The sequence below is a fragment of the Symphodus melops genome (genome assembly GCF_947650265.1).
Source record: "Symphodus melops genome assembly, chromosome: 5".
In the NCBI taxonomy this organism is placed as follows: Eukaryota; Metazoa; Chordata; class Actinopteri; order Labriformes; family Labridae; genus Symphodus; species Symphodus melops.
The window spans coordinates 219,391-230,311 of NC_136695.1; the positions used below are offsets into that span (position 1 = coordinate 219,391).

Consider the following 10,921-nt stretch of genomic DNA (forward strand, 5'->3'; position numbering starts at 1 on the left):
CCACCTCACAGGTGTGCCACATCAAGATGCTCATCAGACACCATGATTAGTGCATAGGTGTACCTTAGACTGTCCACAATAAAAGGCCACTCTGAAATGTGCAGTTTTGTCTCACAGCAAAATGCCACAGATGGCGCAAGCATTGAGGGAGCGTGCAATTGGCATGCTGACAGCAGGAATGTCAACCAGATCTGTTGCTCGGGCATTGAATGTTCATTTCTCCACCATAAGCCGTCTCCAAAGGCGTTTCAGAGAATATGGCAGTACATCCAACCGGCCTCACAACCGCAGACCACGTGTAACCACACCAGCCCAGGACCTCCACATCCAGCAGGTTCACCTCCAAGATCGTCTGAGACCAGCTACTCAGACAGCTGCTGAAACAATTGGTTTGCATAACCAAAGAATTTCTGCACAAACTGTCAGAAACCGTCTCAGGGAAGCTCAACTGCATGCTCGTCGTCCTCATCGGGGTCTTAACCTGACTCCAGATCGTCGCCGTAACAGACTTGAGTGGGCAAATGCTCACATTCGATGGCGTCTGGCACGTTGGAGAGGTGTTCTCTTCACGGATGAATCTCGGTTTACATTGTTCAGGGCAGATGGCAGACAGCGTGTGTGGCGTCGTGTGGGTGAGCGCTTTGCTGATGTCAATGTTGTGGATCGAGTGGCCCATGGTGGTGGTGGGGTTATGGTATGGGCAGGCATCTGTTATGGACGAAGAACACAGGTGCATTTTATTGATGGCATTTTGAATGCACAGAGATACCGTGATGAGATCCTGAGGCCCATTGTTGTGCCATACATCCATGAACATCACCTCATGTTTCAGCAAGATAATGCACGGCCCCATGTTGCAAGGATCTGTACACAATTCTTGGAAGCTGAAAATGTCCCAGTTCTTGCATGGCCAGCATACTCACCGGACATGTCACCCATTGAGCATGTTTGGGATGTGCTTGACCGGCGTATACGACAGCGCGTACCAGTTCCCACTAATATCCAGCAACTTCGCACAGCCATTGAAGAGGAGTGGACCAACATTCCACAGGCCACAATTGACAATCTGATAAACTCTATGCGAAGAAGATGTGTTGCACTGCATGAGGCAAATGGTGGTCACACCAGATACTGACTGGTTCTGAGTCCCCAGACCCTCAATAAAGCAAAAACTGCACATTTCAGGGTGGCCTTTTATTGTGGACAGTCTAAGGTACACCTATGCACTAATCATGGTGTCTGATGAGCATCTTGATGTGGCACACCTGTGAGGTGGGATGGATTGTCTCAGCAAAGCAAAAGTGCTCACTATCACACATTTAGACAGATTTATGAACAATGTTTGAGAGAAATGGTAATATTGTGTATCTGGAATGAATTTTAGATCTTTGAGTCCATCTCATGACAAATGGGAGCAAAAACAAAAGTGTTGCGTTTATATTTTTGTTGAGTATATAACAGGTGTATCTCAGGTTGATGGTATAACAGGTGTATCTCAGGTTGATGGTATATATAACAGGTGTATCTCAGGTTGATGGTATATATAACAGGTGTATCTCAGGTTGATGGTATAACAGGTGTATCTCAGGTTGATGGTATATATAACAGGTGTATCTCAGGTTGATGGTATAACAGGTGTATCTCAGGTTGATCTTATCACTCTCTGAATTCTGCAGTTTGAGGAACAGCAGGCGTTTGAACGAAGTCGCCGATTCCTGCGACAGGTGGAGATCAGCTTTGGAGATAATCCATCACACTATCAGAAGGTCATCAAAGCTCTGCAGACTGGACCAGACCTGAGTCCAACCAGCATCCAGGAGGTACATCACTTGGACCATTTCAACCATAATCATTATTGTACAGAGACTAGTTCAACCATTACAGTTGTTTCATATATTTTCAGTTAAAATCTCAAATGGCTACGCTGCTAAAAGGCCACACCCACCTTCAAAATGAATTCTGGGTATTTTTTGACAATCTCCGCCCAACCCCCGCCCACCTGGGACAGTTTGAAGAAGCCCATTGGCCAGAAGAGGAAGGGACAGAGGTTATTGGCCAAGAGTCAGGAGGTGGAGCCAGCAGTGGGTTTGAGGAAGTGACCCTCCCAGAATTAGAAGAGGAAGAGGAGGGGCAAAAGATCCCACCAATGACAAGCTGCCGCAAAAGGAGAAAAATGGACACCCACAGAAATTACAAGGTCTGCACACACTATAAAGAAACATTATTGAGCTTTTCTCAACAGGAAATGGTCAGAGAATGACAGCTTAATATTTCTAGGACTGTGATTGGTTGGATACATTTTTTTATTCGTTTCTAGGGTTGTGATTGGTCAGACAAGGACTGGTCCTGCCTCTGTTCGCACTCAAAGATTCGAAGGCACAGGATGAAAAGATGCTCTCGCTGCCACGGCAACAAGGTGCGTCTCCATAGGCTGTATATAACATGGACGTAATCTCAGGTTTCTGAAGTAAATTTTTGAAGCCCATCTATGAGACTATCTTTCAGTTAACAGTAAGAGGGGAAGAGCTGATACAGGGTTTATTACTGACAAACTGCTTTAACACACCTGCCTGCCCGTCAATCAATCAATCAATCAATCTTTATTTGTATAGCGTCAATTCATAACAGGCGTTATCTCAAGACACTTTACAAAAGCAGGTAAAGGAGCTTACATATGGCTATATTTCAAGAGCTCAGCTTAATCCATCATAGGCAAGAAAAACTTCCTTTTAACAGGCAGAAATCTTCTGCAGACCCGGATCATGATGAACAGCCATCTGCTAAACTGTGCTGGGCTTGAAAATGGGACAAGATGCAGAAAGAAGGATAGGATAGGATGGGGGTGGGTGGTTGTTTGGGCAGGCCATCCTCACCAACAGTCCCGAGGAACCTAAGAGAGCTCAAGGAACCTAAGAGAGCTCAAAAGGAGAGGTTAGAATACAAAGATAGAGACAAGCAGTAATAAGATATGAAAGCTGGGAGAGAAAGAGGGAGAGAGAGATAAGAGATCCTGGTGCCAGTTCCCCCGGTAGTCTAGGCCTATAGCAGCAGAACTATGAGCTGGTCCTAAGCCAGCCCTAACTATAAGATTTATCACAAAGAAAAGTTTGAAGTCTATTCTTAAAAGTACCTAGTGTGTCTGCCTCCCGGACCCCGACTGGTAGACGATTCCAAAGGAGCCTGATAACTGCAGACTCTACCTCCTGTAGTTTAGAGACTGTAGGTACCAGCAGGTCTGATAACTGCAGACTCTACCTCCTGTAGTTTAGAGACTGTAGGTACCAGCAGGTCTGATAACTGCAGACTCTACCTCCTGTAGTTTAGAGACTGTAGGTACCAGCAGGTCTGATAACTGCAGACTCTACCTCCTGTAGTTTAGAGACTGTAGGTACCAGCAGGTCTGATAACTGCAGACTCTACCTCCTGTAGTTTAGAGACTGTAGGTACCAGCAGGTCTGATAACTGCAGACTCTACCTCCTGTAGTTTAGAGACTGTAGGTACCAGCAGGTCTGATAACTGCAGACTCTACCTCCTGTAGTTTAGAGACTGTAGGCACCAGCAGGTCTGATAACTGCAGACTCTACCTCCTGTAGTTTAGAGACTGTAGGTACCAGCAGGTCTGATAACTGCAGACTCTACCTCCTGTAGGACATTTAGAGACTGTAGGTACCAGCAGGTCTGATAACTGCAGACTCTACCTCCTGTAGTTTAGAGACTGTAGGTACCAGCAGGTCTGATAACTGCAGACTCTACCTCCTGTAGTTTAGAGACTGTAGGTACCAGCAGGTCTGATAACTGCAGACTCTACCTCCTGTAGGACATTTAGAGACTGTAGGTACCAGCAGGTCTGATAACTGCAGACTCTACCTCCTGTAGTTTAGAGACCGTAGGTACCAGCAGGTCTGATAACTGCAGACTCTACCTCCTGTAGTTTAGAGACTGTAGGTACCAGCAGGTCTGATAACTGCAGACTCTACCTCCTGTAGTTTAGAGACTGTAGGTACCAGCAGGTCTGATAACTGCAGACTCTACCTCCTGTAGGACATTTAGAGACTGTAGGTACCAGCAGGTCTGATAACTGCAGACTCTACCTCCTGTAGTTTAGAGACTGTAGGTACCAGCAGGTCTGATAACTGCAGACTCTACCTCCTGTAGGACATTTAGAGACTGTAGGTACCAGCAGGTCTGATAACTGCAGACTCTACCTCCTGTAGTTTAGAGACTGTAGGTACCAGCAGGTCTGATAACTGCAGACTCTACCTCCTGTAGTTTAGAGACTGTAGGTACCAGCAGGTCTGATAACTGCAGACTCTACCTCCTGTAGTTTAGAGACTGTAGGTACCAGCAGGTCTGATAACTGCAGACTCTACCTCCTGTAGTTTAGAGACTGTAGGTACCAGCAGGTCTGATAACTGCAGACTCTACCTCCTGTAGTTTAGAGACTGTAGGTACCAGCAGGTCTGATAACTGCAGACTCTACCTCCTGTAGTACATTTAGAGACTGTAGGTACCAGCAGGTCTGATAACTGCAGACTCTACCTCCTGTAGTTTAGAGACTGTAGGTACCAGCAGGTCTGATAACTGCAGACTCTACCTCCTGTAGTTTAGAGACTGTAGGTACCAGCAGGTCTGATAACTGCAGACTCTACCTCCTGTAGGACATTTAGAGACTGTAGGTACCAGCAGGTCTGATAACTGCAGACTCTACCTCCTGTAGTTTAGAGACTGTAGGTACCAGCAGGTCTGATAACTGCAGACTCTACCTCCTGTAGTTTAGAGACTGTAGGTACCAGCAGGTCTGATAACTGCAGACTCTACCTCCTGTAGGACATTTAGAGACTGTAGGTACCAGCAGGTCTGATAACTGCAGACTCTACCTCCTGTAGTTTAGAGACTGTAGGTACCAGCAGGTCTGATAACTGCAGACTCTACCTCCTGTAGTTTAGAGACTGTAGGTACCAGCAGGTCTGATAACTGCAGACTCTACCTCCTGTAGTTTAGAGACTGTAGGTACCAGCAGGTCTGATAACTGCAGACTCTACCTCCTGTAGTTTAGAGACTGTAGGTACCAGCAGGTCTGATAACTGCAGACTCTACCTCCTGTAGTTTAGAGACTGTAGGTACCAGCAGGTCTGATAACTGCAGACTCTACCTCCTGTAGTACATTTAGAGACTGTAGGTACCAGCAGGTCTGATAACTGCAGACTCTACCTCCTGTAGTTTAGAGACTGTAGGTACCAGCAGGTCTGATAACTGCAGACTCTACCTCCTGTAGTACAGCACTCAGTAAAGGTAGTAAGTTGCTAATTGTGTCTCTAATGTTTAGAATTGTATCATTAAAAAAGCTGCTGAAATCATTCCTGCTAAGGGCTAAAGGAATAGATGAATGAACTATGACTCTCTGTCAGCCTGGCTACAGTGCTGAAGAGGTATCTAGGGTTGTTTTTATTTTCTTCAATAAGAGACGAGTAATAGGCCGTGCGGGCCGGCCGTAGAGCTTTCATATATCTATTATGACTATCTGGACAAATTAAACGAGATTCTATCGTTTTGGTGGAGCGCCAAATTCTTTCACATTTACGTGACGTTAGTTTTAGAGTACGGGTTTCTAAATTGTACCATGGAGCTGATCTCTGTCGTTTGATTGGCTTCTGTTTTAGGGGGGCGATTGAATCCAGAGTAACTCTAAGTGAATCCACCACACTATCTACAAACTGATCTAGCTGAGAGGGACTAAAGTGATTATAGGAGTTTCAACTAGGTTAGGGGATGGAACAGAAACAAAGGCAGCTGAAATAGCTTCCTTAAATTTAGCTACAGCATCATTTAAACTTCTAGAGAGCACTTTTTTATTAAGAGGAGTTAAGGTTGGTAAAAAGAAATCAAAAGTTATTAGGAAATGGTCTGATATCAGAGAATTTTCCAGAAAAAACGACAAACTATTAATCTCGATACCATAGGCTAAAACAAGATCCAGGGTTAAATGGATGAGTAGGTTTGTTTACACCCTGGGTGAAGCCAATAGAGTCTAATAGAGACATGAAAGCCGTGCTCAGACTGTTGTTAACAACATCCACACATACGACTATTATAGACTGGTGTAGTAATGACGTATTTTTGTAGGCCAACCTGAAAAAATGGCGCCGGTGGTTCCTTCGAAAATTCTCCTCTGGGATTTTTGCATTTTTGGATTTTGGATGATTGCAGAAAATAATCTGTGTATCAAACACACGTTTCTGATGCTGTTTAGTTCAGCTGATAATCTTTACAGATGAACATCATTTATATGAAGTTTGAAGAGTTAATGCAGCCCAGAGAAGTAAAAAGCTAACGTTATGCTACAAGCTAACTACACCGCGGTCGGTTTGTAATGACGTCACAACCGTTATGCTTCATCGATCTAATCAGCGGATTAACAAGCTAGCTAAACGTTAGCTTAATAACAAGAGCTCTGAAAAACATGACTAGAGTCTGTAAGGAGGATTAGTGAGAGAGTTCCTGGCGTGTTGACGTTTAACGTCTCCATGACAACCACTGTAGTTTCAGTTAGCTACTCGTTAGCAACCACCATTTAAAGTTTGCATAAAAACTTTAAAATTCACAAGTGGGGTCTTAGCTAACGTAGTTTATCTCGTCTAACAAAACATCAACATCTCTTCAGCTTGTGTTAACCACAGACCTTATTTCAGTCTAAACACAAACACATTCAAAATACACATTTAGACTTTTAGAGGTTAGAACCATGGAGCTAACATGCTAACTCACTTCCTGGTTTTAGGACTCAAAACTATACCAGTCTATTCTATCACTAATAAGAACTATGTTTGATGGAAATTCTGAATATGGGCCGTCAGATTAGCCACGCCCCTAAGATTGACATTAGGGTTAGATTTTTAACACGTGGTTGCAGGTCAGACTCGTGGGTCTTTGAGAGACTCAAGGGGGGACGCTCAAGGAACTTCAGCTTTTTGGCTGAACTCTTCTGCTGCTTAGTGTCGGCAGGTATTAATGGCAGACAGGTAGAGAGGCTAACCTGTCCATTTCTTCTCCAGACCTCAGGGGGCGTTTCCAGGGTCATGAAGAGTCTGGACCCTCTGTACTCTCAGTTAAGACCAGGTGAAGACGTTGACATGAAGGGGGATGAAGACAGTCCACAGCCTGGTATGTACCTGTCCTCCACAGACAGGTGTTATATATGATAACTGGTGTGTCACCTTATTGTTTCTGTTGACAGATCGCAGCAGTGCATCATGGGAAGGCACATTCCCCCTGACTGAAGAGAAGGAGGAAGAGGAGGAGGAGGAGGAGCTTGACGAGATGGAGGATGATGAAGATGAAGAAGAGAGTAAGAGCAGTGAGAAGGAGCAGAGTCCAGCTGGGAAGAGGAGCAAGAGGGAGGAGGTGTTACAAACCCCTATCGCCTCCGTAACTATCACCTCCTCTATCTCCCCTACCACCTCCTCCTCTAACTTAAACCCCCATCCTTCAATCACCACCTCCTCCTCTAACTTAAACCCCCATCCTTCAATCACCACCTCCACCTCCTCCTCTAACTTAAACCCCCATCCTTCAATCACCACCTCCTCCTCCTCCTCTAACTTAAACCCCCATCCTTCAATCACCACCTCCTCCTCCTCCTCTAACTTAAACCCCCATCCTTCAATCACCACCTCCTCCTCCTCCTCTAACTTAAACCCCCATCCTTCAATCACCACCTCCTCCTCCTCCTCTAACTTAAACCCCCATCCTTCAATCACCACCTCCTCCTCCTCCTCTAACTTAAACCCCCATCCTTCAATCACCACCTCCTCCTCCTCCTCTAACTTAAACCCCCATCCTTCAATCACCACCTCCACCTCCTCCTCCTCTAACTTAAACCCCCATCCTTCAATCACCACCTCCACCTCCTCCTCTAACTTAAACCCCCATCCTTCAATCACCACCTCCTCCTCCTCCTCTAACTTAAACCCCCATCCTTCAATCACCACCTCCTCCTCTAACTTAAACCCCCATCCTTCAATCACCACCTCCTCCTCCTCCTCTAACTTAAACCCCCATCCTTCAATCACCACCTCCTCCTCCTCCTCTAACTTAAACCCCCATCCTTCAATCACCACCTCCACCTCCTCCTCTAACTTAAACCCCCATCCTTCAATCACCACCTCCTCCTCTAACTTAAACCCCCATCCTTCAATCACCACCTCCTCCTCTAACTTAAACCCCCATCCCTCAATCACCTCCTCCTCCTCCAACTTAAACCCCCATCCTTCAATCACCACCTCCTCCTCTAACTTAAACCCCCATCCTTCAATCACCACCTCCTCCTCTAACTTAAACCCCCATCCTTCAATCACCACCACCTCCTCCTCCTCCTCCTCCTCTAACTTAAACCCCCATCCTTCAATCACCACCTCCACCTCCTCCTCCTCCTCCAACTTAAACCCCCATCCTTCAATCACCACCTCCTCCTCTAACTTAAACCCCCATCCTTCAATCACCACCTCCTCCTCTAACTTAAACCCCCATCCTTCAATCACCACCACCTCCTCCTCCTCCTCCTCCTCTAACTTAAACCCCCATCCTTCAATCACCACCTCCACCTCCTCCTCCTCCTCCAACTTAAACCCCCATCCTTCAATCACCACCTCCACCTCCTCCTCTAACTTAAACCCCCATCCTTCAATCACCACCTCCTCCTCTAACTTAAACCCCCATCCTTCAATCACCACCTCCACCTCCACCACCTCCTCCTCTAACTTAAACCCCCATCCTTCAATCACCACCTCCACCTCCTCCTCCAACTTAAACCCCCATCCTTCAATCACCACCTCCTCCTCCAACTTAAACCCCCATCCTTCAATCACCTCCTCCTCCTCCAACTTAAACCCCCATCCCTCAATCACCTCCTCCTCCTCCAACTTAAACCCCCATCCCTCAATCACCACCTCCTCCTCCAACTTAAACCCCCATCCCTCAATCACCTCCTCCTCCTCTAACTTAAACCCCCATCCTTCAATCACCTCCTCCTCCTCCAACTTAAACCCCCATCCTTCAATCACCACCTCCTCCTCCTCCAACTTAAACCCCCATCCTTCAATCACCTCCTCCTCCAACTTAAACCCCCATCCCTCAATCACCTCCTCCTCCAACTTAAACCCCCATCCCTCAATCACCACCACCTCCTCCTCCAACTTAAACCCCCATCCTTCAATCACCTCCTCCTCCAACTTAAACCCCCATCCTTCAATCACCTCCTCCTCCAACTTAAACCCCCATCCTTCAATCACCTCCTCCTCCAACTTAAACCCCCATCCTTCAATCACCACCTCCTCCTCCAACTTAAACCCCCATCCTTCAATCACCACCTCCACCTCCTCCAACTTAAACCCCCATCCTTCAATCACCACCTCCTCCTCCAACTTAAACCCCCATCCCTCAATCACCACCTCCTCCTCCCCTAACTTAAACCCCCATCCCTCAATCACCACCTCCTCCTCCAACTTAAACCCCCATCCTTCAATCACCACCTCCTCCTCCCCTAACTTAAACCCCCATCCTTCAATCACCACCTCCTCCTCCAACTTAAACCCCCATCCTTCAATCACCACCTCCTCCTCCAACTTAAACCCCCATCCTTCAATCACCACCTCCTCCTCCAACTTAAACCCCCATCCCTCCATCACCACCTCCTCCTCCCCTAACTTAAACCCCCATCCTTCAATCACCACCTCCTCCTCCAACTTAAACCCCCATCCTTCAATCACCACCTCCTCCTCCAACTTAAACCCCCATCCTTCAATCACCACCTCCTCCTCCCCTAACTTAAACCCCCATCCTTCAATCACCACCTCCTCCTCCAACTTAAACCCCCATCCCGCAAACACCACCTCCTCCTCCATGATCCCACCTCCCTCTGTCACATCTACCACCTCACTCTCCTCCATGACTTCACTTTCCTTGACTTGTACCTCCCCTGTGACCTCTCTTTGCTTCTCATCTGTTTCCCCCTTTTCATGTATCACCTCCTCCCCCACATCCCTGATGACCTCCCATCCGTACACCACCTCCTCTGTGAACTCCCATCCACCCATCTCGACTTCCTCTGTATCTATCGACTCGTCATCTGGGACCTCCCTGCCCTCGATTACCTCCCCCAGCTTCTCTTCAACCTCAGTCATCTCTCCTACTGTCTGCACCTCCTCAGACCTCTCCTCATCCCCTTCTGCTCCCCCTCGGCCCAATCCTCCTTCTGACCTCCCAGTCTGTGCCAAGAACATTTCTCTGACTGCGAGTGGAGAGAAAGTCATCCTCTGGACCAGGTACGCCTTCTCCTGCTCCTCAGGCCTCCTCTTTGGGGAGCAGCAGGAGAACAGTGTTTTAATCTTTCTTCTCCTCCTGCCAGGAGCAACAGAGTTTAAACATTTTATTTTCATTTTTTCAGAGAAGCTGATCGAGTAATTTTAACGACGTGTCAGAAGGACGGAGCCAATCAGAACACATTTCAGGCGATCTCTATTCTGCTTGGCAACAAGACTCCGAGTGAGGTGATTGGCTGTTTGGTCTACAGGTGGGCTAGGATTGGTCACATGTTGTAAACTGTTGTTCATCCTTCTGTGTCTTCAGGTCTCACGCCGCTTTCAAGATTTGATGCGTTTGTTTCGAACAGCAGCTCGTCACAGTAACTCTGAGGATGTGATTCCACCCACAGAGCTGGCAACAGCCAATCAGGACAAAGACTGATGCAGGCCAATCAGTGAAGCTGTGGATCACAACTCCACAACTTTTGTAGTGAAAGGATTTATTTAAAGTAACAGAGTTGTTTCTTGTAAAAAATGTACATTTATAAAATAAATGATGTTTTCTTAAAAGTTTTTGTTTGTAATATTTATATTAGTTATATATAAACTCACCACTAGATGG

The 10,921-nt window shown here is 46.6% G+C and overlaps 1 protein-coding gene across 1 annotated transcript in view; it reads left to right on the plus strand.

Moving 5' to 3' along the window:
* Nucleotides 1-10,872, plus strand: part of LOC306823283 (GON-4-like protein) — a 56,848-nt gene extending 45,976 nt beyond the window's left edge. Inside the window, exons 24-31 of the mRNA XM_079342739.1 lie at nucleotides 1,677-1,820; nucleotides 1,904-2,197; nucleotides 2,318-2,416; nucleotides 7,054-7,162; nucleotides 7,236-7,525; nucleotides 10,022-10,320; nucleotides 10,443-10,545; nucleotides 10,625-10,872. Of these exons, the coding sequence (XP_079198865.1) occupies nucleotides 1,677-1,820; nucleotides 1,904-2,197; nucleotides 2,318-2,416; nucleotides 7,054-7,162; nucleotides 7,236-7,525; nucleotides 10,022-10,320; nucleotides 10,443-10,545; nucleotides 10,625-10,741 (1,455 nt within the window). The 3' untranslated portion in view covers nucleotides 10,742-10,872. The remainder of the gene's footprint in view (nucleotides 1-1,676; nucleotides 1,821-1,903; nucleotides 2,198-2,317; nucleotides 2,417-7,053; nucleotides 7,163-7,235; nucleotides 7,526-10,021; nucleotides 10,321-10,442; nucleotides 10,546-10,624) is intronic.
* Nucleotides 10,873-10,921: the final 49 nt, after the last annotated feature.